General features: G+C 45.1%; 1 protein-coding gene across 6 annotated transcripts in view; it reads left to right on the plus strand.

The window, feature by feature from the left end:
• The window catches only part of CELF3 (CUGBP Elav-like family member 3), a 93,752-nt gene that overhangs the window by 8,107 nt on the left and 57,858 nt on the right, over positions 1-27,787 (plus strand). For all 6 annotated transcript variants that reach the window (XM_075330112.1, XM_075330114.1, XM_075330117.1 and 3 more), the window contains exon 2: positions 16,799-16,881. In XM_075330112.1, coding sequence (XP_075186227.1) covers positions 16,799-16,881 — 83 coding nt within the window. The remainder of the gene's footprint in view (positions 1-16,798; positions 16,882-27,787) is intronic.

The raw sequence follows: 27,787 nt of genomic DNA on the forward strand, positions 1-27,787 counted from the left end.
CATCAAATACCATACACTGTATAAATAATCCCACCATACTGTCTTCAAATACCACCATACAGTGTATAAATAATCCCGCCATACTGTCATCAAATACCATACAGTGTATAAATAATCCCGCCATACTGTCATCAAATACCACCATACAGTGTATAAATAATCCCGCCATACTGTCATCAAATACCACCATATAGTGTATAAATAATCCTGCCATACTGTCATCAAATACCATGCAGTGTATAAATAATCCCGCCATAATGTCATCAATACCACCACACAGTGTATAAATAATCCCACCATAATGTCATCAAATACCACCATACAGTGTATAAATAATCCCGCCATACTGTCATCAAATACCCCCATACAGTGTTTAAATAATCCCGCCATACTGTCAAATACCGCTATACAGTTTATAAATAATCCCGCCATACTGTCATCAAATACCACCATATAGTGTATAAATAATCCTGCCATACCGTCATCAAATACCCCCATACAGTGCATAAATAATCCCGCCATAATGTCATCAAATACCACCATACAGTGCATAAATAATCCCGCCATAATGTCATCAAATACCCCCATACAGTGCATAAATAATCCTGCCATAATGTCATCAAATACCCCCATACAGTGCATAAATAATCCCGCTATAATGTCATCAAATACAACCATACAGTGTATAATAAATCCCGCCATAATGTCATCAAATACCTCCATACAGTGTATAAATAATCCCGCCATACTGTCATCAAATACCCCCATACAGTGCATAAATAATCCCGCCACACTGTAATCAAATACCACCATACAGTGTATAAATAATCCTGCCATACTGTCAAATACTGCCATACAGTGTATAAATAATCCTGCCATACTATCATCAAATACCACCATACAGTGCATAAATAATCCTGCCATAATGTCATCAAATACCCCCATACAGTGCATAAATAATCCCGCCATAATGTCATCAAATACCACCATACAGTGTATAAATAATCCCGCCATATTGTCATTAAATACCACCATACAGTGTATAAATAATCCTGCCATACTGTCATCAAATACCACCATACAGTGTATAAATAATCCCGCCATATTGTCATTAAATACCACCATACAGTGCATAAATAATCCTGCCATACTGTCATCAAATACCACCATACAGTTTATAAATAATCCCGCCATATTGTCATTAAATACCACCATACAGTGCATACATAATCCTGCCATACTGTCATCAAATACCACCATACAGTGTATAAATAATCCCGCCATACTGTCATCAAATACCACCATACAGTGCATAAATAATCCTGCCATACTGTCATCAAATACCACCATACAGTGCATAAATAATCCCACCATACTGTCATCAAATACCATACAGTGTATAAAAAATCCTGCCATACTGTCATGAAATACCCCCATACAGTGTATAAATAATCCCGCCATACTGTCATCAAATACCACCATACAGTGTATAAATAATCCCGCCATACTGTCATCAAATACCCCCATACAGTGCATAAATACTCCCGCCATAATGTCATCAAATACCCCCATACAGTGTATAAATAATCCTGCCATACTGTCAAATACCACTATACAGTGTATAAATAATCCCGCCGTACTGTCATCAAATACCCCCATACAGTGCATAGATAATCCCGCCATAATGTCATCAAATACCACCATACAGTGAATAAATAATCCCGCCATACTGTCATCAAATACCCCAATACAGTGAATAAATAATCCCGCCATACTGTCATCAAATACCCCCATACAGTGCATAAATAATCCCACCATAATGTCATCAAATACCACCATACAGTGCATAAATAATCCTGCCATAATGTCATCAAATACCACCATACAGTGCATAAATAATCCCGCTATAATGTCATCAAATACCACCATACAGTGCATAAATAATCCCGCTATAATGTGATCAAATACCACCATACAGTGTATAAATAATCCCGCCATACTGTCATGAAATACCCCCATACAGTATAAATAATCTTGCCATACTGTCATCAAATACCCCCATACAGTTTATGAATAATCCCGCCATACTGTCATCAAATACCCCCATACAGTTTATAAATAATCCCGCCATACTGTCTGTAAACACCCTCATAAAGCACACACATACTACCGTGTTATCTTCAAACAATTCTGTATATTACATAAATAATAGCCCCATATACTGCCCCTGCTATTCATTGTCCCAATAATCCTGCCATACAGCGCCCAAATAATTTTCCTATACTGTCCAGAAATGTGACCGGATGACAATGAGACACCATACATAACGTAATACTGCTCTATAGTACCTAAATAATATTGTTATACGGTGCACAAATCACCACCCGTATGGCTCCGGAATAATGCCGCCATCCAACGCCTATGTAGGACCTTTATCTGCTCGTGTAATGCCACCAGGGTGCGACTAATACAACCCCAGATGATGTAGCGGGAGGGTGGGAACGGACGAGCAATATTTACAGGAATACTCGTGCACTTCTACGTCACGGAGGGAAACTCAGAAAAGAAGTGCACCCCCCCCTCCACCAACAACACTCAGCGGAGCCGCGTACGTGGCCGATCCATAGTGATCAATGCTTGCTATGTTTGGTAGCTGTCAGCCGTCCAACCAGGGGAAGGCAGCGGCTGATGTATATTAATGCACTAGACGGATTACTCTTAAAGGGCCACGCACCCTCCGTCCAAAACTTGTATCGGTGCAGGAGCATCATACATCACCCCGGAGGGTCTCATCGCGGGACACAGGGGACATGTAGGGAGACAATATGACAGTGCCACCTCCTGTGTCCTGTGTGCGGGTTTCTTTGAGAGTACCGGGTGCTGCACTTTTATTGAGATCTTGACTATATCTAGGATGAAGGCCCAGGGGGATCCGGGTGTAATTAGGGCACAGCCCAGAGCCCGCCGGCGCCACATTCATGTAATTACATAAATGAGGCCAAATGACAGGCAAAAATGTCAGAGACGTGATTAATGGAGGGGGACGCGGGGTCCAAGTAATGTGACCAGACACTGGTATATGTATCATGTTCATAGCAAGATATACTAATGCTGCACAGTACCACATCTACATCAAAAAGTGCCACTTCTCCTGTCCTGTATACTGGGTGTAATCCTCAGTATCTGTATTATTCTGTATATATACACTGCACAGTACCACTTCTCCTGTCCTGTATACTTGGTGTAATCCTCAGCATCTGTATTATTCTGTATATATACACTGCACAGCACCACTTCTCCTGTCCTGTATACTGGGTGTAATCCTCAGTATCTGTATTATTCTGTATATACACTGCACAGTACCACTTCTCCTGTCCTGTATACTGGGTGTAATCCTCAGTATCTGTATTATTCTGTATATATACACTGCACAGTACCACTTCTCCTGTCCTGTATACTGGGTGTAATCCTCAGTGTCTGTATTATTCTGTATATATACACTGCACAGTACCACTTCTCCTGTCCTGTATACTGGGTGTAATCCTCAGTATCTGTATTATTCTGTATATATACACTGCACAGTACCACTTCTCCTGTCCTGTATACTGGGTGTAATCCTCAGTATCTGTATTATTCTGTATATATACACTGCACAGTACCACTTCTCCTGTCCTGTATACTGGGTGTAATCCTCAGTATCTGTATTATTCTGTATATATACACTGCACAGTACCACTTCTCCTGTCCTGTATACTGGGTGTAATCCTCAGTATCTGTATTATTCTGTATATATACACTGCACAGTACCACTTCTCCTGTCCTGTATACTGGGTGTAATCCTCAGTACCTGTATTATTCTGTATATATACACTGCACAGTACCACTTCTCCTGTCCTGTATACTGGGTGTAATCCTCAGTATCTGTATTATTCTGTATATATACACTGCACAGTACCACTTCTCCTGTCCTGTATACTGGGTGTAATCCTCAGTATCTGTATTATTCTGTATATATACACTGCACAGTACCACTTCTCCTGTCCTGTATACTGGGTGTAATCCTCAGTATCTGTATTATTCTGTATATATACACTGCACAGTACCACTTCTCCTGTCCTGTATACTGGGTGTAATCCTCAGTATCTGTATTATTCTGTATATATACACTGCACAGTACCACTTCTCCTGTCCTGTATACTGGGTGTAATCCTCAGTATCTGTATTATTCTGTATATATACACTGCACAGTACCACTTCTCCTGTCCTGTATACTGGGTGTAATCCTCAGTATCTGTATTATTCTGTATATATACACTGCACAGTACCACTTCTCCTGTCCTGTATACTGGGTGTAATCCTCAGTACCTGTATTATTCTGTATATATACACTGCACAGTACCACTTCTCCTGTCCTGTATACTGGGTGTAATCCTCAGTACCTGTATTATTCTGTATATATACACTGCACAGTACCAATTCTCCTGTCCTGTATACTGGGTATAATCCTTAGTATCTGTATTATTATGTATATACACTGCACAGTACCACTTCTCCTGTCCTGTATACTGAGTGTAATCCTCGGTATCTGTATTATTCTGTATATACACACTGCACAGTACCACTTCTCCTGTCCTGTATACTGGGTGTAATCCTCGGTATCTGTATTATTCTGTATATATACACTGCACAGTACCACTTCTCCTGTCCTGTATACTGGGTGTAATCCTCAGTATCTGTATTATTCTGTATATATACACTGCACAGTACCACTTCTCCTGTCCTGTATACTGTGTGTAATCCTCAGTATCTGTATTATTCTGTATACATACACTGCACAGTACCACTTCTCCTGTCCTGTATACTGGGTGTAATCCTCAGTATCTGTATTATTCTGTATATATACACTGCACAGTGCCACTTCTCCTGTCCTGTATACTGGGTGTAATCCTCAGTATCTGTATTATTCTGTATATATACACTGCACAGTACCACTTCTCCTGTCCTGTATACTGGGTGTAATCCTCAGTATCTGTATTATTCTGTATATATACACTGCACAGTACCACTTCTCCTGTCCTGTATACTGGGTGTAATCCTCAGTACCTGTATTCTGTATATATACACTGCACAGTGCCACTTCTCCTGTCCTGTATACTGGATGTAATCCTCAGTATCTGTATTATTCTGTATGTATACACTGCACAGTACCACTTCTCCTGTCCTGTATACTGGGTGTAATCCTCAGTATCTGTATTATTCTGTATATATACACTGCACAGTACCACTTCTCCTGTCCTGTATACTGGGTGTAATCCTCAGTACCTGTATTATTCTGTATATATACACTGCACAGTACCACTTCTCCTGTCCTGTATACTGGGTGTAATCCTCAGTACCTGTATTATTCTGTATATATACACTGCACAGTACCACTTCTCCTGTCCTGTATACTGGGTGTAATCCTCAGTACCTGTATTATTCTGTATATATACACTGCACAGTACCACTTCTCCTGTCCTGTATACTGGGTGTAATCCTCGGTATCTGTATTATTCTGTATATATACACTGCACAGTACCACTTCTCCTGTCCTGTATACTGGGTGTAATCCTCGGTATCTGTATTATTCTGTATATATACACTGCGCAGTACCACTTCTCCTGTCCTGTATACTGGGTGTAATCCTCAGTATCTGTATTATTCTGTATATATACAGTGCACAGTACCACTTCTCCTGTCCTGTATACTGGGTGTAATCCTCGGTACCTGTATTATTCTGTATATATACACTGCGCAGTACCACTTCTCCTGTCCTGTATACTGGGTGTAATCCTCAGTATCTGTATTATTCTGTATATATACAGTGCACAGTACCACTTCTCCTGTCCTGTATACTGGGTGTAATCCTCGGTATCTGTATTATTCTGTGTATATATACACTGCACAGTACCACTTCTCCTGTCCTGTATACTGGGTGTAATCCTCAGTGTCTGTATTATTCTGTATATATACACTGCACAGTACCACTTCTCCTGTCCTGTATACTGGGTGTAATCCTCAGTACCTGTATTATTCTGTATATATACACTGCACAGTACCACTTCTCCTGTCCTGTATACTGGGTGTAATCCTCAGTGTCTGTATTATCCTGTATGTATACACTGCACAGTACCACTTCTCCTGTCCTGTATACTGGGTGTAATCCTCGGTATCTGTATTATTCTGTATATATACACTGCACAGTACCACTTCTCCTGTCCTGTATACTGGGTGTAATCCTCAGTATCTGTATTGTTCTGTATATATACACTGCACAGTACCACTTCTCCTGTCCTGTATACTGGGTGTAATCCTCAGTATCTGTATTATTCTGTATATATACAGTGCACAGTACCACTTCTCCTGTCCTGTATACTGGGTGTAATCCTCAGTATCTGTATTATTCTGTATATATACACTGCACAGTACCACTTCTCCTGTCCTGTATACTGGGTGTAATCCTCAGTATCTGTATTATTCTGTATATATACACTGCACAGTACCACTTCTCCTGTCTTGTATACTGGGTGTAATCCTCAGTATCTGTATTATTCTGTATATATACACTGCACAGTACCACTTCTCCTGTCCTGTATACTGGGTGTAATCCTCAGTATCTGTATTATTCTGTATATATACAGTGCACAGTACCACTTCTCCTGTCCTGTATACTGGGTGTAATCCTCAGTATCTGTATTATTCTGTATATATACACTGCACAGTACCACTTCTCCTGTCCTGTATACTGGGTGTAATCCTCAGTATCTGTATTGTTCTGTATATATACACTGCACAGTACCACTTCTCCTGTCCTGTATACTGGGTGTAATCCTCAGTATCTGTATTATTCTGTATATATACAGTGCACAGTACCACTTCTCCTGTCCTGTATACTGGGTGTAATCCTCAGTATCTGTATTATTCTGTATATATACACTGCACAGTACCACTTCTCCTGTCCTGTATACTGGGTGTAATCCTCAGTATCTGTATTATTCTGTATATATACACTGCACAGTACCACTTCTCCTGTCCTGTATACTGGGTGTAATCCTCAGTATCTGTATTGTTCTGTATATATACACTGCACAGTACCACTTCTCCTGTCCTGTATACTGGGTGTAATCCTCAGTATCTGTATTGTTCTGTATATATACACTGCACAGTACCACTTCTCCTGTCCTGTATACTGGGTGTAATCCTCAGTATCTGTATTATTCTGTATATATACAGTGCACAGTACCACTTCTCCTGTCCTGTATACTGGGTGTAATCCTCAGTACCTGTATTATTCTGTATATATACACTGCACAGTACCACTTCTCCTGTCTTGTATACTGGGTGTAATCCTCAGTATCTGTATTATTCTGTATATATACACTGCACAGTACCACTTCTCCTGTCCTGTATACTGGGTGTAATCCTCAGTATCTGTATTATTCTGTATATATACACTGCACAGTACCACTTCTCCTGTCCTGTATACTGGGTGTAATCCTCAGTGTCTGTATTATTCTGTATATATACACTGCACAGTACCACTTCTCCTGTCCTGTATACTGGGTGTAATCCTCAGTATCTGTATTATTCTGTATATATACACTGCACAGTACCACTTCTCCTGTCCTGTATACTGGGTGTAATCCTCAGTATCTGTATTATTCTGTATATATACACTGCACAGTACCACTTCTCCTGTCCTGTATACTGGGTGTAATCCTCAGTATCTGTATTATTCTGTATATATACACTGCACAGTACCACTTCTCCTGTCCTGTATACTGGGTGTAATCCTCAGTATCTGTATTATTCTGTATATATACACTGCACAGTACCACTTCTCCTGTCCTGTATACTGGGTGTAATCCTCAGTACCTGTATTATTCTGTATATATACACTGCACAGTACCACTTCTCCTGTCCTGTATACTGGGTGTAATCCTCAGTATCTGTATTATTCTGTATATATACACTGCACAGTACCACTTCTCCTGTCCTGTATACTGGGTGTAATCCTCAGTATCTGTATTATTCTGTATATATACACTGCACAGTACCACTTCTCCTGTCCTGTATACTGGGTGTAATCCTCAGTATCTGTATTATTCTGTATATATACACTGCACAGTACCACTTCTCCTGTCCTGTATACTGGGTGTAATCCTCAGTATCTGTATTATTCTGTATATATACACTGCACAGTACCACTTCTCCTGTCCTGTATACTGGGTGTAATCCTCAGTATCTGTATTATTCTGTATATATACACTGCACAGTACCACTTCTCCTGTCCTGTATACTGGGTGTAATCCTCAGTATCTGTATTATTCTGTATATATACACTGCACAGTACCACTTCTCCTGTCCTGTATACTGGGTGTAATCCTCAGTACCTGTATTATTCTGTATATATACACTGCACAGTACCACTTCTCCTGTCCTGTATACTGGGTGTAATCCTCAGTACCTGTATTATTCTGTATATATACACTGCACAGTACCAATTCTCCTGTCCTGTATACTGGGTATAATCCTTAGTATCTGTATTATTATGTATATACACTGCACAGTACCACTTCTCCTGTCCTGTATACTGAGTGTAATCCTCGGTATCTGTATTATTCTGTATATACACACTGCACAGTACCACTTCTCCTGTCCTGTATACTGGGTGTAATCCTCGGTATCTGTATTATTCTGTATATATACACTGCACAGTACCACTTCTCCTGTCCTGTATACTGGGTGTAATCCTCAGTATCTGTATTATTCTGTATATATACACTGCACAGTACCACTTCTCCTGTCCTGTATACTGTGTGTAATCCTCAGTATCTGTATTATTCTGTATACATACACTGCACAGTACCACTTCTCCTGTCCTGTATACTGGGTGTAATCCTCAGTATCTGTATTATTCTGTATATATACACTGCACAGTGCCACTTCTCCTGTCCTGTATACTGGGTGTAATCCTCAGTATCTGTATTATTCTGTATATATACACTGCACAGTACCACTTCTCCTGTCCTGTATACTGGGTGTAATCCTCAGTATCTGTATTATTCTGTATATATACACTGCACAGTACCACTTCTCCTGTCCTGTATACTGGGTGTAATCCTCAGTACCTGTATTCTGTATATATACACTGCACAGTGCCACTTCTCCTGTCCTGTATACTGGATGTAATCCTCAGTATCTGTATTATTCTGTATGTATACACTGCACAGTACCACTTCTCCTGTCCTGTATACTGGGTGTAATCCTCAGTATCTGTATTATTCTGTATATATACACTGCACAGTACCACTTCTCCTGTCCTGTATACTGGGTGTAATCCTCAGTACCTGTATTATTCTGTATATATACACTGCACAGTACCACTTCTCCTGTCCTGTATACTGGGTGTAATCCTCAGTACCTGTATTATTCTGTATATATACACTGCACAGTACCACTTCTCCTGTCCTGTATACTGGGTGTAATCCTCAGTACCTGTATTATTCTGTATATATACACTGCACAGTACCACTTCTCCTGTCCTGTATACTGGGTGTAATCCTCGGTATCTGTATTATTCTGTATATATACACTGCACAGTACCACTTCTCCTGTCCTGTATACTGGGTGTAATCCTCGGTATCTGTATTATTCTGTATATATACACTGCGCAGTACCACTTCTCCTGTCCTGTATACTGGGTGTAATCCTCAGTATCTGTATTATTCTGTATATATACAGTGCACAGTACCACTTCTCCTGTCCTGTATACTGGGTGTAATCCTCGGTACCTGTATTATTCTGTATATATACACTGCGCAGTACCACTTCTCCTGTCCTGTATACTGGGTGTAATCCTCAGTATCTGTATTATTCTGTATATATACAGTGCACAGTACCACTTCTCCTGTCCTGTATACTGGGTGTAATCCTCGGTATCTGTATTATTCTGTGTATATATACACTGCACAGTACCACTTCTCCTGTCCTGTATACTGGGTGTAATCCTCAGTGTCTGTATTATTCTGTATATATACACTGCACAGTACCACTTCTCCTGTCCTGTATACTGGGTGTAATCCTCAGTGTCTGTATTATTCTGTATATATACACTGCACAGTACCACTTCTCCTGTCCTGTATACTGGGTGTAATCCTCAGTACCTGTATTATTCTGTATATATACACTGCACAGTACCACTTCTCCTGTCCTGTATACTGGGTGTAATCCTCAGTGTCTGTATTATCCTGTATGTATACACTGCACAGTACCACTTCTCCTGTCCTGTATACTGGGTGTAATCCTCGGTATCTGTATTATTCTGTATATATACACTGCACAGTACCACTTCTCCTGTCCTGTATACTGGGTGTAATCCTCAGTATCTGTATTGTTCTGTATATATACACTGCACAGTACCACTTCTCCTGTCCTGTATACTGGGTGTAATCCTCAGTATCTGTATTATTCTGTATATATACAGTGCACAGTACCACTTCTCCTGTCCTGTATACTGGGTGTAATCCTCAGTATCTGTATTATTCTGTATATATACACTGCACAGTACCACTTCTCCTGTCTTGTATACTGGGTGTAATCCTCAGTATCTGTATTATTCTGTATATATACACTGCACAGTACCACTTCTCCTGTCCTGTATACTGGGTGTAATCCTCAGTATCTGTATTATTCTGTATATATACAGTGCACAGTACCACTTCTCCTGTCCTGTATACTGGGTGTAATCCTCAGTATCTGTATTATTCTGTATATATACACTGCACAGTACCACTTCTCCTGTCCTGTATACTGGGTGTAATCCTCAGTATCTGTATTGTTCTGTATATATACACTGCACAGTACCACTTCTCCTGTCCTGTATACTGGGTGTAATCCTCAGTATCTGTATTATTCTGTATATATACAGTGCACAGTACCACTTCTCCTGTCCTGTATACTGGGTGTAATCCTCAGTATCTGTATTATTCTGTATATATACACTGCACAGTACCACTTCTCCTGTCCTGTATACTGGGTGTAATCCTCAGTATCTGTATTATTCTGTATATATACACTGCACAGTACCACTTCTCCTGTCCTGTATACTGGGTGTAATCCTCAGTATCTGTATTGTTCTGTATATATACACTGCACAGTACCACTTCTCCTGTCCTGTATACTGGGTGTAATCCTCAGTATCTGTATTGTTCTGTATATATACACTGCACAGTACCACTTCTCCTGTCCTGTATACTGGGTGTAATCCTCAGTATCTGTATTATTCTGTATATATACAGTGCACAGTACCACTTCTCCTGTCCTGTATACTGGGTGTAATCCTCAGTACCTGTATTATTCTGTATATATACACTGCACAGTACCACTTCTCCTGTCTTGTATACTGGGTGTAATCCTCAGTATCTGTATTATTCTGTATATATACACTGCACAGTACCACTTCTCCTGTCCTGTATACTGGGTGTAATCCTCAGTATCTGTATTATTCTGTATATATACACTGCACAGTACCACTTCTCCTGTCCTGTATACTGGGTGTAATCCTCAGTATCTGTATTATTCTGTATATATACAGTGCACAGTACCACTTCTCCTGTCCTGTATACTGGGTGTGATCCTCAGTATCTGTATTATTCTGTATATATACACTGCACAGTACCACTTCTTCTGTCCTGTATACTGGGTGTAATCCTCAGTATCTGTATTATTCTGTATATATACACTGCACAGTACCACTTCTCCTGTCCTGTATACTGGGTGTAATCCTCAGTACCTGTATTATTCTGTATATATACACTGCACAGTACCACTTCTCCTGTCCTGTATACTGGGTGTAATCCTCAGTATCTGTATTATTCTGTATATATACACTGCACAGTACCACTTCTCCTGTCCTGTATACTGGGTGTAATCCTCAGTATCTGTATTATTCTGTATATATACAGTGCACAGTACCACTTCTCCTGTCCTGTATACTGGGTGTAATCCTCAGTATCTGTATTATTCTGTATATATACACTGCACAGTACCACTTCTCCTGTCTTGTATACTGGGTGTAATCCTCAGTACCTGTATTATTCTGTATATATACACTGCACAGTACCACTTCTCCTGTCCTGTATACTGGGTGTAATCCTCAGTATCTGTATTATTCTGTATATATACAGTGCACAGTGCCACTTCTCCTGTCCTGTATACTGGGTGTAATCCTCAGTATCTGTATTATTCTGTATATATACACTGCACAGTACCACTTCTCCTGTCCTGTATACTGGGTGTAATCCTCAGTATCTGTATTATTCTGTATATACACTGCACAGTACCACTTCTCCTGTCCTGTATCCTGGGTGTAATCCTCAGTATCTGTATTATTCTGTATATATTGTCACGCTCCTGGTGTCCCAGCAGCCCTCCTTACCCACTGAGCCGGTTCCTGCATCGCACCACCGCTCCATACCCACTGATCCAGTCGTACCTGCATTGCACCACCGCTCTGTACCCACTGATCCAGTCGCACCTGCATCGCACCACCGCTCCGTACCCACTGATCCAGTCACACCTGCATCGCACCACCGCTCCGTACTCACTGATCCGGCCTCACCGTCATTGCACTGCTCCTTACCCACTGATCCACTCCACGTGTCCACCGGTCATGGCTGCCGCTCCCGCTCGTGCTCCCCTGAGTCCTGCTCCTGGTCTCAGGAGTCTGACTCTGAGTATTAGCCTCATGCCTCTGTATAGGACCAGGCCGCGCCCACTCTCCTGGTTTTATGGACCCAGCACACCTGAAGCAGGATGTGACATACGGCTGTGCTGGGTATATAAGACTGGCCTTTCCATAGGGGCGTTGCCTGATCAACGTGTCTAGAAGCTTTGTCTTTTGTGCTAGGTGCTCAGGCCCCCTGGTGCCGTGTCCTGTAGACTCCTTGTCTTTGCTCCCTGGTACCTGTGCCTGTTTCCTTACCGTCCTGAAGAACTCTGTGACTCTGCTGACCTGGTTATACCTGTCCCTGCCACGCCAGTGCTCCGGCTGCCGTGTACCCTGCCCCCCGGTGGGATAATCGGTCCAGTGGATCCACCTCCTGGGCCCATCAGTCCTCCCGGTCCTGACAGTTTGATCAGGCCATGGATCCCGCTGGAGCACAAACATCTGAGCTGGCCGAACTACGCCAGGAACTGGTGCAACAGCGTGACACCTTACACCGGATGCTGAAATTCCTGGCGTCCATGGACCACCGGTTATATACACTGCAGACCGCTGCCTCGTCTGAGTCCACGCAGCAACCAGTCTCCGGCTCCGAACTTGTTTCCGCCACGGCCTCGCAACTTCGCCTCGCTGCTCCGCCTCGCTATGCAGGGGATCCCAAGTCCTGCCGCGGCTTCTTGAATCAGTGCTCCCTGCATTTCAAGTTGCTTCCTCATTTGTTTGTCTCAGACCAGGCCAAGGTGGCATTCCTGATGTCACACTTGGAAGGCGAAGCTCTAGCCTGGATTAACCCCCTGTGGGAGAATGAGGATCCAATGACAACTAACATCCGGGAATTCTTGCACGCTTTCCGAAGTATATTCGATGAACCCGGACGTACCACCACAGTGACCTCTTCGCTCCTCCGGCTACGCCAAGGGACCCTGACCGTCGGCCAATACGCCATCCAGTTCCGCACGCTCGCCTCTGAGCTGGGCTGGAACAATGAGGCCTTGACGGCGGCCTTTTGGGAAGGACTCTCTGGCCGCGTCAAAGACGAGCTTGCTGGCCGTGACGTTCCACGCACCTTGGACGCTTTAATATCCTTAGCCACCCGGATTGACCTCCGTTTCCAGGAGCGAACCAAAGAGGTATTCCGGGAGAAGCAACCACCCCGTCACGCCTTGTCCCCGCAGAGGCCTACCGCTCCTTTGCCCCTGCCTTCCTGTGACATGTTTCCGGAACCCATGCAAATTGACCGACTGAACCAAGCCAAGCAACGCCGTGCAGAACGGCTCGCCCTGGGCCTGTGCTTCTATTGTGGAGACGGGTCACACATGCTTCGGACATGCCCTGAGAAACCTGGTAGACCCCAGCCCCAAGGGATGGTGGGGACCGCTACCCTTGGCACCGGAATCCCCTCCGTTCCACTTACAAAGACTGTCCAGGTGACGACGAAGAAGACCAGGTTCACAGCAGAGGCCCACATCGATTCTGGGGCAGCGGCTAATTTCATACACCAGTCTGCAGTGGACCGATACCAGGTACCTGTGATCCCGCTTGCCAAGCCCCTCTGGTTCGCCTCCGTGGACGGCAAACTGCTATACGAACCTGTCCGATATACCACTGAACCACTGAGACTCCAGGTTGGCACTTTGCATACTGAGACCATCACCTTTTATGTGATCCCGAGGATGGCTCCTGAGCTCCTGTTGGGCCTACCCTGGCTTCAACTCCATGACCCTGCCATTAGTTGGCACTCTGGCGCTATTACTCGCTGGGGGTCCTTGTGTCATGACCACTGCCTACAGCCCGTTCCTCGGCCCCTGTCACCTGAGCCTGCTATGCCGCAGGAAGAAGAGGCGACGACTCAGTCCAGCGGTGTACCACAGCTCCTGGCACTTGTGCCTGTGGTGCCACCGGACCCAGAAGCAGAGTCGACGCAGTCCAGCGTCGTTCCACCATCCCTGGCATTTGAGACTTTGGTGCCCCCTGCTACTGAGGATGACACACTATCCTGTACCCGGTCCGAGACGCCCGAACCGGTCGCCCACGACTCCAGTCCTGCTTCTGACTGTCTTCCCCTATCCGTTGCCGCTGACTTGGGTTCTCCGATACGGGACATAGTGGCCATGAAAACGGTCCGGGGTAGGCAGTCCTTCCTGGTCGATTGGGTGGATTGCGGTCCCGAGGCTCGGTCCTGGTTGTCCCAGAAGTACGTTGCTGCCCCTCTTCGGCGCGCCTACATGTCCCGGCCGCGGGGAGGGGGGCTTCAAGGGGGGGGTACTGTCACGCTCCCGGTGTCCCAGCAGCCCTCCTTACCCACTGAGCCGGTTCCTGCAACGCACCACCGCTCCATACCCACTGATCCAGTCGCACCTGCATTGCACCACCGCTCTGTACCCACTGATCCAGTCGCACCTGCATCGCACCACCGCTCCGTACCCACTGATCCAGTCGCACCTGCATCGCACCACCGCTCCGTACTCACTGATCCGGCCTCACCGTCATTGCACTGCTCCTTACCCACTGATCCACTCCACGTGTCCACCGGTCATGGCTGCCGCTCCCGCTCGTGCTCTCCTGTGTCCTGCTCCTGGTCTCATGAGTCTGACTCTGAGTATTAGCCTCATGCCTCTGTATAGGACCAGGCCGCGCCCACTCTCCTGGTTTTATGGACCCAGCACACCTGAAGCAGGATGTGACATACGGCTGTGCTGGATATATAAGACTGGCCTTTCCATAGGGGCGTTGCCTGATCAACGTGTCTGGAAGCTTTGTCTTTTGAGCTAGGTGCTCAGGCCCCCTGGTGCCGTGTCCTGTAGACTCCTTGTCTTTTCTTCCTGGTACCTGTGCCTGTTTCCTTACCGTCCTGAAGAACTCTGACTCTGCTGACCTGGTTATACCTGTCCCTGCCACGCCAGTGCTCCGGCTGCCGTGTACCCTGCCCCCCGGTGGGATACTCGGTCCAGTGGATCCACCTCCTGGGCCCATCAGTCCTCCCGGTCCTGACATATATACACTGCACAGTACCTCTTCTCCTGTCCTGTATACTGGGTGTAATCCTCAGTATCTGTATTATTCTGTATATATACACTGCACAGTACCACTTATCCTGTTCTGTATACTGGGTGTAATCCTCAGTATCTGTATTATTCTGTGTATATACACTGCACAGTACCACTTCTCCTGTCCTGTATACTGGGTGTAATCCTCAGTATCTGTATTATTCTCTATATATACACTGCACAGTACCACTTATCCTGTCCTGTATACTGGGTGTAATCCTCAGTATCTGTATTATTCTGTATATATACACTGCACAGTGCCACTTCTCCTGTCCTGTATACTGGGTGTAATCCTCAGTATCTGTATTATTCTGTATATATATATACACTGCACAGTACCACTTCTCCTGTCCTGTATACTGGGTGTAATCCTCAGTACCTGTATTATTCTGTGTATATATACACTGCACAGTACCACTTCTCCTGTCCTGTATACTGGGTGTAATCCTCAGTACCTGTATTATTCTGTGTATATATATACACTGCACAGTACCACTTCTCCTGTCCTGTATACTGGGTGTAATCCTCAGTGTCTGTATTATTCTATATATATACACTGCACAGTACCACTTCTCCTGTCCTGTATACTGGGTGTAATCCTCAGTATCTGTATTATTCTGTATATATACACTGCACAGTACCACTTCTTCTGTCCTGTATACTGGGTGTAATCCTCAGTATCTGTATTATTCTGTATATATACACTGCACAGTACCACGTCTCCTGTCCTGTATACTGGGTGTAATCCTCAGTATCTGTATTATTCTGTACATATACACTGCACAGTGCCACTTCTCCTGTCCTGTATACTGGGTGTAATCCTCAGTATCTGTATTATTCTGTATATATACACTGCACAGTACCACTTCTCCTGTCCTGTATACTGAGTGTAATCCTCAGTATCTGTATTCTGTATATATACACTGCACAGTACCACTTCAGTTCTTCCTTATGTAATAGTGCTCTTTGTGATTGTGTCTTGCAGGATGTGCCTTCTTAACGTACTGTGCCAGGGAGTCAGCACTAAAAGCCCAAAGCGCCCTCCATGAGCAGAAGACCCTGCCCGGGGTAAGTGCAGTGCAGCAGGGTGAGGGTTACATGCGGCATCACTCGCAGGCAGAATATAAATAGATGGTTATAATTACCAGCCGCGAGGAAGTGTCAGAGCCGGGGGAGTTGGGCGTCTCTGGTGACACTTGGCCACATGTGATGAATCCTTGGATAAGTCCCACCTGGGAGGGAGCAGACACTGGGAAAGGCTCTATGCTGTAATGCCCGGGATTAGAGGCGGCAGGGCGAGGAGCAGCTCATACCCTACTGATCTGCTGTACCTGAGATGTGCTGCCATATAGAAGGACAGGGCGATGCTCTGCAGACAATGCAGATGATAATAGACTCTGATGAAAGGTTCTGCCACTGTAATTCACTGTAACATCTCTGCTTGCAGTCAGTGAATGAGAACATTGACCCGGCTGCTCACACACAACTCAGGTGGATGTAGGCGACATGTTTTCATTGACTCACAGCAAGCAGAAATCTTCAAAATGCTGATGACGCAGCCATGACTTGTTATATAGGTGCTTGGTGGTATATTAGTGATGTATCTGGTGATGTGAGGTCCGGTATATGGTGCTGGGTGGTATATTGGTGGTGTAGCTGGTGGTGTGAGGTCCGGTATATGGTGCTGGGTGGTATATTGGTGGTGTAGCTGGTGGTGTGAGGTCCGGTGTATGGTGCTGGGTGGTATATTGGGGGTGTAGCTGGAGGTGTGAGGTCCGGTATATGGTGCTGGGTGGTATATTGGGGGTGTAGCTGGTGCTGTGAGGTCTGGTGCTCGGTGGTATATTGGGGGTGTAGCTGGTGGTGTGAGGTCTGGTGTATCGTGCTCGGTGGTATATTGGGGGTGTAGCTGGAGGTGTGAGGTCCGATGTATGGTGCTGGGTGGTATATTGGGGGTGTAGCTGGAGGTGTGAGGTCCGATGTATGGTGCTGGGTGGTATATTGGGGGTGTAGCTGGTGGTGTGAGGTCCGGTATATGGTGCTGGGTGGTATATTGGGGGTGTAGCTGGTGGTGTGAGGTGGTATATGGTGCTGGGTGGTATATTGGTGGTGTAGCTGGAGGTGTGAGGTCCGGTATATGGGGCTGGGTGGTATATTGGGGGTGTAGCTGGTGGTGTGAGGTCCGGTATATGTTGCTGGGTGGTATATTAGTGATGTATCTGGTGATGTGAGGTCCGGTATATGGTGCTGGGTGGTATATTGGTGGTGCAGCTGGTGATGTGAGGTCCGGTATATGTTGCTGGGTGGTATATTGGGGGTGTAGTTCGAGGTGTGAGGTCCGATATATGGTGCTGGGTGGTATATTGGGGGTGTAGTTGGAGGTGTGAGGTCCGGTGTATGGTGCTGGGTGGTATATTGGGGGTGTAGCTGGTGGTGTGAGGTCTGGTATATGGTGCTTGGTGGTATATTAGTGATGTATCTGATGATGTGAGGTCCGGTATATGTTGCTGGGTGGTATATTGGGGGTGTAGTTCGAGGTGTGAGGTCCGGTATATGGTGCTGGGTGGTATATTGGGGGTGTAGTTCGAGGTGTGAGGTCCGGTATATGGTGCTGGGTGGTATATTGGGGGTGTAGCTGGAGGTGTGAGGTCCGGTATATGGTGCTGGGTGGTATATTGGTGGTGTAGCTGGTGGTGTGAGGTCCGGTATATGGTGCTGGGTGGTATATTGGGGGTGTAGCTGGTGGTATGAGATATAGTATATGTTGCTGGGTGGTATATTGGTGGTGTAGCTGGTGGTGTGAGGTCCGGTATATGGTGCTGGGTGGTATATTGGTGGTGTAGCTGGTGGTGTGAGGTCCGGTATATGGTGCTGGGTGGTATATTGGTGGTGTAGCTGGTGGTGTGAGGTCCGGTATATGGTGCTGGGTGGTATATTGGTGGTGTAGCTGGTGGGGTGAGGTCCGGTGTATGGTGTTGGGTGGTATATTGGTGGTGTAGCTGGTGGTCTGAGGTCCGGTATATGGTGCTGGGTGGTATATTGGTGGTGTAGCTGGTGGTGTGAGGTCCGGTGTATGGTGCTGGGTGGTATATTGGTGGTGTAGCTGGTGGGGTGAGGTCCGGTGTATGGTGTTGGGTGGTATATTGGTGGTGTAGCTGGTGGTCTGAGGTCCGGTATATGGTGCTGGGTGGTATATTGGTGGTGTGAGGTCTGGTGTGATGGTGGTATATTGGTGGTGTTGCTGGAGGTGTGAGGTCCGGTATATGGTGCTGGGTGGTATATTGGTGATGTAGCTGGAGGTGTGAGGTCCGGTATATGGTGCTGGGTGGTATATTGGTGGTGTAGCTGGAAGTGTGAGGTCCGGTATATGGTGCTGAGTGGTATATTGGGGGTGTAGCTGGTGGTGTCAGGTCCGGTATGTGTTGCTGGGTGGTATATTGGTGGTGTAGCTGGTGGTGTGAGGTCCGGTGTATGGTGCTGGGTGGTATATTGGTGGTGTAGCTGGAAGTGTGAGGTCCGGTATATGGTGCTGGGTGGTATATTGGGGGTGTAGCTGGTGGTATGAGATATAGTATATGGTGCTGGGTGGTATATTGGTGGTGTAGCTGGTGGTGTGAGGTCCGGTATATGTTGCTGGGTGGTATATTGGTGGTGTAGCTTGTGGTGTGAGGTCCGGTATATGGTGCTGGGTGGTATATTGGGGGTGTAGCTGGTGGTGTGAGGTCCGGTATATGGTGCTGAGTGGTATATTGGGGGTGTAGCTGGAAGTGTGAGGTCCGGTATATGGTGCTGGGTGGTATATTGGGGGTGTAGCTGGTGGTATGAGATATAGTATATGGTGCTGTGTGGTATATTTGGGGTGTAGCTGGTGGTGTGAGGTCCGGTATATGTTGCTGGGTGGTATATTGGTGGTGTAGCTGGTGGTGTGAGGTCTGGTATATGGTGCTGGGTGGTATATTGGTGATGTATCTTGTGGTGTGAGGTCCGGTATATGGTGCTGGGTGGTATATTGGGGGTGTAGCTGGTGGTATGAGATATAGTATATTGCTGAGTGGTATATTTGGGGTGTAGCTGGAGGTGTGAGGTCCGGTATATGGTGCTGGGTGGTATATTGGTGGTGTAGCTGGTGGTGTGAGGTCTGGTGTGATGGTGGAATATGGGGGTTGTGTATCATGTTGTGTAGCTTCGTTTTTTAGGCGTGGTTCACTGTCCATTCTCTGTATTGCCTGTGTATGCATTGTATTGTCTGTAGGTAATCACCCCCTGTAGTATTTCTGTCCCTAGGTCTGGGGGAGGGGGGCCTGGGATCCACCTAAACTCTTTGCTTACCTGAAGAATTGGTCAGTCAGGCTGGGAAGGACAAGAAAGAAGTATTGAACCTCTGACGGAAAAGCTGAGGCTGCGGCCAGCACCCCAGAGAGACTGTGTAAACCTCAAATTCCCTGGAGAAGGAACGCTGAAGAAGTCTGACTGATCCCCGGGACATTTATGCCATTACTGGACTATATTCGTGTTTCTGGACTATTTTACCCTTTGTATGGTGGATTATGTTATAGACCGTTTGATTTGCTTGGAATAAATATTCTTGGATGGCTCACTCATCTCTCGCTCTGCTGATTGTGTGATATCGGAGAAGAACCCCGTCACAACTGGTGGCAGCAGCAGGGGCGTACATAGAAATGATGGGGCCCCATAGCAGAATTTCTAATTGGGCCCTCTCCCAAAAAAATAAAATAAATAATATTCGACTGAGTCACAGAAGAGCATATCTCACAACTTTGCAGCCCTTACCAAGTAATTTTCCTCTTATTGAAGCCCCTAGATTCCCCTTTCAGTGCAGCCATGAAATATAATGGCAAAAAAGTGCCCCCAATACAGTATGATCCCCCCCCCCACAGTCAATTCTTCCACAATACCCTCCACACGTTTAGTATGATGACCCTACTGTACCCCCCTTCAACTAACCTGGCAATGAATGGTGACCCCGACACAGTATGATCCCCAACTGTGACCCCCACATAGCCCTCCATGCAGTATAATGGCCCTTACTATCCTGTAAATAGTATAATGGCTCCCCCACAGCCCTCCGCACAGTATCATGGACCCCACACAATCCTTCACACTGTATAATTGCTTTCACACCGTATAATGGCCCTCATATAACTCTAGATAAAGTATAAAGGCTCCCTCATAGCTGTCCAACTATTATAATGGCCCCACAAAGCCTTCCATATAGTATAATGGGCCTCACACAGTCCTCTGTATAGTATAATGGGCCTCACATAGTCCCCCATGTAGTATAATGGGCCTCACATAGTCCTCCATATAGTATAATGGGCCTCACATAGTCCTCCATATAGTATAATGGGCCTCACATAGTCCTCCATATAGTATAATGAACCCCACATAGTCCTCCATATCATCTAATGCACCCCATAGTCCTCCATGTACTGTAATACCCTCCCCATATTCCTTCACATAGCATTATGCACCCCCACTTTTTTTCAGAAAAAAACCTGTGTGCATATTTGCTACAGTGCAATAATCAGATGACAGGGAGGGGTTAAGATTTCAAGTATTTAATCTCTATTGAAAATAATCTTCCCCATATTGATATAAGAGAGAAAAAGGGACCTCCATACATAACACAATCCACTATACCAAGACCAATAATACCACATACGAGGGGGAAATACCAGTACACCATGACCAGACCACATATTACATCCACACAGTGATCAATTACAACCACATACAAGAGGGAAATACCACAACACCGTGAGCAGACCACATATTACCACCACACAGGGATCGAATAAAACCACATACAAGGGAAAAATACCGACACACTGTGACCAAACATATTATTACCACATAGTGACCGAATACAACCACATAGCAGGGAGAAATACCGTAACTCCATGACCAGACCACATAATGACCAAATATCACAAACAAGTGAGAAATACTGCAACACTGATCAGACCACATATTGACCAAATAATACCGCATACAAGAGAGAAATACCACCAAACTATGACCAGACCACATAGTGACTGAATAATAGCACAATAATGATCATGAATAAAAACCACACTACTAATAACAGTAATATTACCATTAATGCCATTATACACAGGAGCTCTGTATATACACTTTGTGCAGAATTATTAGGCAAATTGTATTTGAGGATTTTTTTTTTATTATTGATCAACAACTATGTTCTCAATCAACCCAAAAGACTTATAAATATCAGAGCTTAACATTTTTGGCAGTTGGAGGGGTTTTTAGATTTGGCTTCTTAGGAGGATCTGTTTGTGCAGGTAACTATTACTGTGCAGAATTAGGCAACTTAATAAAAACCAAATCTATTCCCAAACCAAATCTATTCCCATCTCACGTGTTTCTTTTCGCCAGGTAAACCAATATAAGTGCACAAAATTTAGAAATAAACATTTCTGACATGCAAAAACAAAACCCCAAAAAATGAGTGAACAATATAGGCCCCTTTCTTTCTGATGATACTCAGCAGCCGACCATCCAAAGATTCTGTCATTGCTTGATCTGTTTACGATCAACATTGCGTGCAGCAGCCACCACAGCCTCCAGACATTGCTCCCGGAGGTGGATGGACTGTTTTCCCTCCCTGTAAATCTCAAATTTTATGAGGGACCACAGGTTCTCTATGGGGTTCAGATCAGGTGAACAAGGGGCCATGTCATTATTTTTTCATCTGTTAGACCTTTACTGGCCAGCCACGCTGTGGAGTAGTTGGATGCATGTGATGGAACATTGTCATGTATGAAAATCATGTTTTTCTTGAACAATACCAACTTCTTCCTGTACCACTGCTTGAAGAAGTTGTCTTCCAGAAACTGGCAGTAGGTCTGGGAGTTGAGCTTCACTCCATCCTCAACCCGAAAAGGTCCCACAAGTTGATCTTTGATGATCCCAGCCCATACCAGTGCCCACCTCCACCTTGCTGGCGTCTGAGTCGGAGTGGAGCTCTCTGCCCTTTACTGATCCAGCCTCTGGCCCATCCATCTGCCCATCAAGAGTCACTCTCATTTCATCAGTCCATGAAACCTTTGAAAAATCAGTCTTCAGATCTTTCTTGGCCCAGTCTTGAGGTTTTATCTTATGTTTCTTGGTCAGAGGTGGTGGTTTTTCATCCTTCCTTACCTTGGCCTGTCCCTGAGTATGGCACACCTTGTGCTTTTTGATACTCCAGTGACGTTGCAGCTTTGAAATATGGACAAACTGGTGGCAAAAGGCATCTTGGCAGCTTCACGGTTGATTCTCCTCAATTCATGGGCAGTTATTTTGCGCCTTTTTTGCCCAGCGCGCTTCTTGCGACCCTGTTGGCTATTTGCCATGAAACGCTTGATTGTTCGGTGATCACGCTTCAAAAGTTTGGCAATTTCAAGACTGCCGCATCCCTCTGCAAGACATCGCACAATTTTGGACTTTTCAGAGCCCGTCAAATCTCTCTTCTGACCAAAAGAAAGTAAGTTGCCTAATAATTAAGCGCACCTTATATAGGGTGTTGATGTCATTACACCGCACCCCTCCTCATTACAGAGATGCACATCACCTGATTTACTTAGTTGGTAGTTGGCTCTCAGCGTATACAGCTTGGAGTGGGACGACATGTATAAAAAGTATCATGTGATCAAAATACTCATTTACCTAATAATTCTGCACACAGTGTAGTGTCAGTGTACAGGTAATACAGTGATCACAAGTGACATTATACACAGGAATTCTGTATTTAGTTTACAGATAATACAGTGATCAGCATTGACATTATACACAGGAGCTCTGTATATAGTGTATATAGTGTGCGTACATGTAATACACTGACACCTACCAGTGACGTCTCTAGCTGAAGTTATTCATTTTCACTTTTCCTCTTCATCCGGCACTGACCGCTATTTTTTTCTTCCTGCCATGACGCGACTCAGCAGAAAATAACACAGTCACCTACAGCCGATCAGTCTCAGAACATTCCCCACTTTTTCACCAATTTCTACATTACATCAGACTTTTGTTCACCCCATGGGAGACAATATCCTCAAAATTAAATTATGTTATGGCAGTAATAATTTCCCCTACAGTAATTATCTCCACTATTTGCCACCATAATCCAATAATGTCTGGCCCCCTGTATTTAATAATATCTCCCATCCTAGGCCCCTATGTTCCTCCATCCCACGCCTATAAACTGCCCCATCTTGGGCTCCTATACCCACTATTCTGCCCATTCACAGAGGGGATGAACAAAAGATTCTTCTCACCTCCCTAGGCTCCCCCGGCGTCCTCTTGCGGCTTCATATTGTTAGGGCCAGGTGGACGTTAGACCCAGGAGGTGGATCCACTGGGCCGAACACCTTAATGAAGGCAAGGGGTCCGGTAGCCGGAGCACTATGGGTAGCAGGACAGTCCGTGCAAAAGAGTGGAATGGAGAAGTCCCTGGGACCACAGAGTCACTGATGGTAGTCCGGGTGACGGAGCTCAGGTTCGGAGGCCGAGATGTTGTCAGGCAGAGTCCGGAACCGATGGAGCGAGAGGACGGGTCACCACAGGGATCAGAGATGGTACGGACTGACGGGATGGCAGATAGTCAGCGTTCGGGGTTCAGGAATCGGCAGGACCGGATGGCGAGGCAGGAGCGGCTCTAGAAGAGAGATAGGTAAGTATATCACAGAGACACAAGGAGACCTGACTCCTAGCTTAGGAAACACGAAGAACAGGCCCCGCCCACTTGGACATTAAACCCCTTTATACCCTGTACCTGTGTGTTCAATTTCCTGTCAGTGGACGCTGGCCCTTTAAGAGAGGGTCAATGACCGCGCGCCCTAATGCGCATGCGCGAGGCCCGGGTGCGAGAAGCCAGGGCAGGGAGCGGTGTATAGGAAGCAGGGGAGCCGGCCTGGAGCAGGGCTGCCGACGGGCGCCGGGAGCGGGGACCGGGCCGCCTGGGGACCGCAGATGATGGAGGCTGGAGGCCGTGGAGCGGGGGACGCCTGACCGAGGAGCCGGGGAGCGTGGCAGGTGAGCCGGGGAGCAGAGCAGGGGACCCGGGGAGCGTGACACATATCCGGCGCGGTCAAATGGCCACCCCACCCATCCGAGGCCGCGCGATGACATCAGAGGGCAGCGCATAGCAGTGATGTTAAAATATGTGATGTGGGCCCATATACATGCATACACGGACAGGCACACACTGACACATGCACGCAGATGAGCACACACATACGCAGATGAACTGACATGCAAACATATGTAGACACACATACATACACACACGCTTACATACATAGACACACAGATCTACGAAGACAGTCAGACAAATGCATGCAGCCAGACACAGACATACGTAGACAGGCACACAGACACTTGCATACAAATGCATACAGAAATGAACACTCATGCAGACAAGCACACACTTATACATACGTAAACACACAGGTATCAACACATCAACACACAAGAAGACATGCACACAGGCATGAGGACAGGCAGACATGTATACAAAGAAATGCGCACATACATGCATGTACACTTACATACGTAGACACACAGACAAATGTACAGACATGCTGACACACACAGACAAGCACACGTACACATAGGAAGACACATGGACATGTACACACGCAGAAAAATGTACACACATGCAGACAGGTGCACGTAGACAGACACCTGCACATATTCACACGGACACGCACACATATATAACCACACAGACAGACTCACGCAGACATAGACACGCATACAAACAGACGCACACATATGTACACAGGCAAACACATGCACAGACACGCACACATATGTAGACACAGGCAAGCACACACACTCTTATGTAGACATGCATACAGGCAAACACATTAACAGATACGCACACATATACAACCACGCATACAGACAAACGCACACATAGACACGCACACAAATACACATATGTAGACATCCAGACAGGCAAACACATGCACAGACACGCACACATATGTAGACACAGGCACACACACACTCATATGTAGACATGCAGACAGGCAAACACATGCACAGACACGCACACATATGTAGACAGGATCACACACACACTCATATGTAGACATATAGACAGGCAAACACATGCACATGTATGTGGTGTGTGTGTGTACGTGGACACACACGTAGGCACATACATGCACACAGAACACAAATACAGGCACAAATACATAGACACCCAGGCATATACAGTGCCTACAAGTAGTATTCAACCCCCTGCAGATTTACAGTGCCTACAAGTAGTATTCAACCCCCTGCAGATTTAGCAGGTTTGATAAGATGCAAATAAGTTAGAGCCTGCAAACTTCAAACAAGAGCAGGATTTATTAACAGATGCATAAATCTTACAAACCAACAAGTTATGTTGCTCAGTTAAATTTTAATACATTTTCACATAAAAGTGTGGGTCAATTATTATTCAACCCCTAGGTTTAATATTTTGTGGAATAACCCTTGTTTGCAATTACAGCTAATAATCGTCTTTTATAAGACCTGATCAGGCCGGCACAGGTCTCTGGAGTTATCTTGGCCCACTCCTCCATGCAGATCTTCTCCAAGTTATCTAGGTTCTTTGGGTGTCTCATGTGGACTTTAATCTTGAGCTCCTTCCACAAGTTTTCAATTGGGTTAAGGTCAGGAGACTGACTAGGCCACTGCAACACCTTGATTTTTTCCCTCTTGAACCAGGCCTTGGTTTTCTTGGCCGTGTGCTTTGGGTCGTTGTCTTGTTGGAAGATGAAATGACGACCCATCTTAAGATCCTTGATGGAGAAGCAGAGGTTCTTGGCCAAAATCTCCAGGTAGGCCGTGCTATCCATCTTCCCATGGATGCGGACCAGATGGCCAGGCCCCATGGCTGAGAAACAGCCCCACAGCATGATGCTGCCACCACCATGCTTGACTGTAGGGATGGTATTCTTGGGGTCATATGCAGTGCCATCCAGTCTCCAAACGTCATGTGTGTGGTTGGCACCAAAGATCTCGATCTTGGTCTCATCAGACCAGAGAACCTTGAACCAGTCTGTCTCAGAGTCCTCCAAGTGATCATGAGCAAACTGTAGACGAGCCTTGACATGACGCTTTGAAAGTAAAGGTACCTTACGGGCTCGTCTGGAACTGAGAGCATTGCGGTGGAATACGTTACTTATGGTATTGACTGAAACCAATGTCCCCACTGCCATGAGATCTTCCCGGAGCTCCTTCCTTGTTGTCCTTGGGTTATCCTTGACTCTTCGGACAAGCCTGGCCTCGGCACGGGTGGAAACTTTCAAAGGCTGTCCAGGCCGTGGAAGGCTAACAGTAGTTCAATAAGCCTTCCACTTCCGGATGATGCTCCCAACAGTGGAGACAGGTAGGCCCAACTCCTTGGAAAGGGTTTTGTACCCCTTGCCAGCCTTGTGACCCTCCACGATCTTGTCTCTGATGGCCTTGGAATGCTCCTTTGTCTTTCCCATGTTGACCAAGTATGAGTGCTGTTCACAAGTTTGGGGAGGGTCTTAATTAGTCAGAAAAGGCTGGAAAAAGAGATAATTAATCCAAACATGTGAAGCTCATTGTTCTTTGTGCCTGAAATACTTCTTAATACTTTAGGGGAACCAAACAGAATTCTGGTGGTTTGAGGAGTTGAATAATAAATGACCCTCTGAATAAACTTTTCACAATTTAAAAAAAAAAAAAAAAAAAAAAAGAAATAACATTCTTTTTTGCTGCATTTCACACTTCCAGGCTGATCTACAGTCCAAATGTCACAATGCCAAGTTACTTCCGAATGTGTAAACCTGCTAAATCTGCAGGGGGTTGAATACTACTTGTAGGCACTGTACATACACAACACATGTAGACAGATATATTCTCATTCAGATAAACAGACATAAATATACACAAACATACACACACATTAGAGCAGTTCTTACCTTCCTCC

This window comes from Anomaloglossus baeobatrachus, chromosome 12 (genome assembly GCF_048569485.1).
Source record: "Anomaloglossus baeobatrachus isolate aAnoBae1 chromosome 12, aAnoBae1.hap1, whole genome shotgun sequence".
Taxonomy (NCBI): domain Eukaryota; kingdom Metazoa; phylum Chordata; class Amphibia; order Anura; family Aromobatidae; genus Anomaloglossus; species Anomaloglossus baeobatrachus.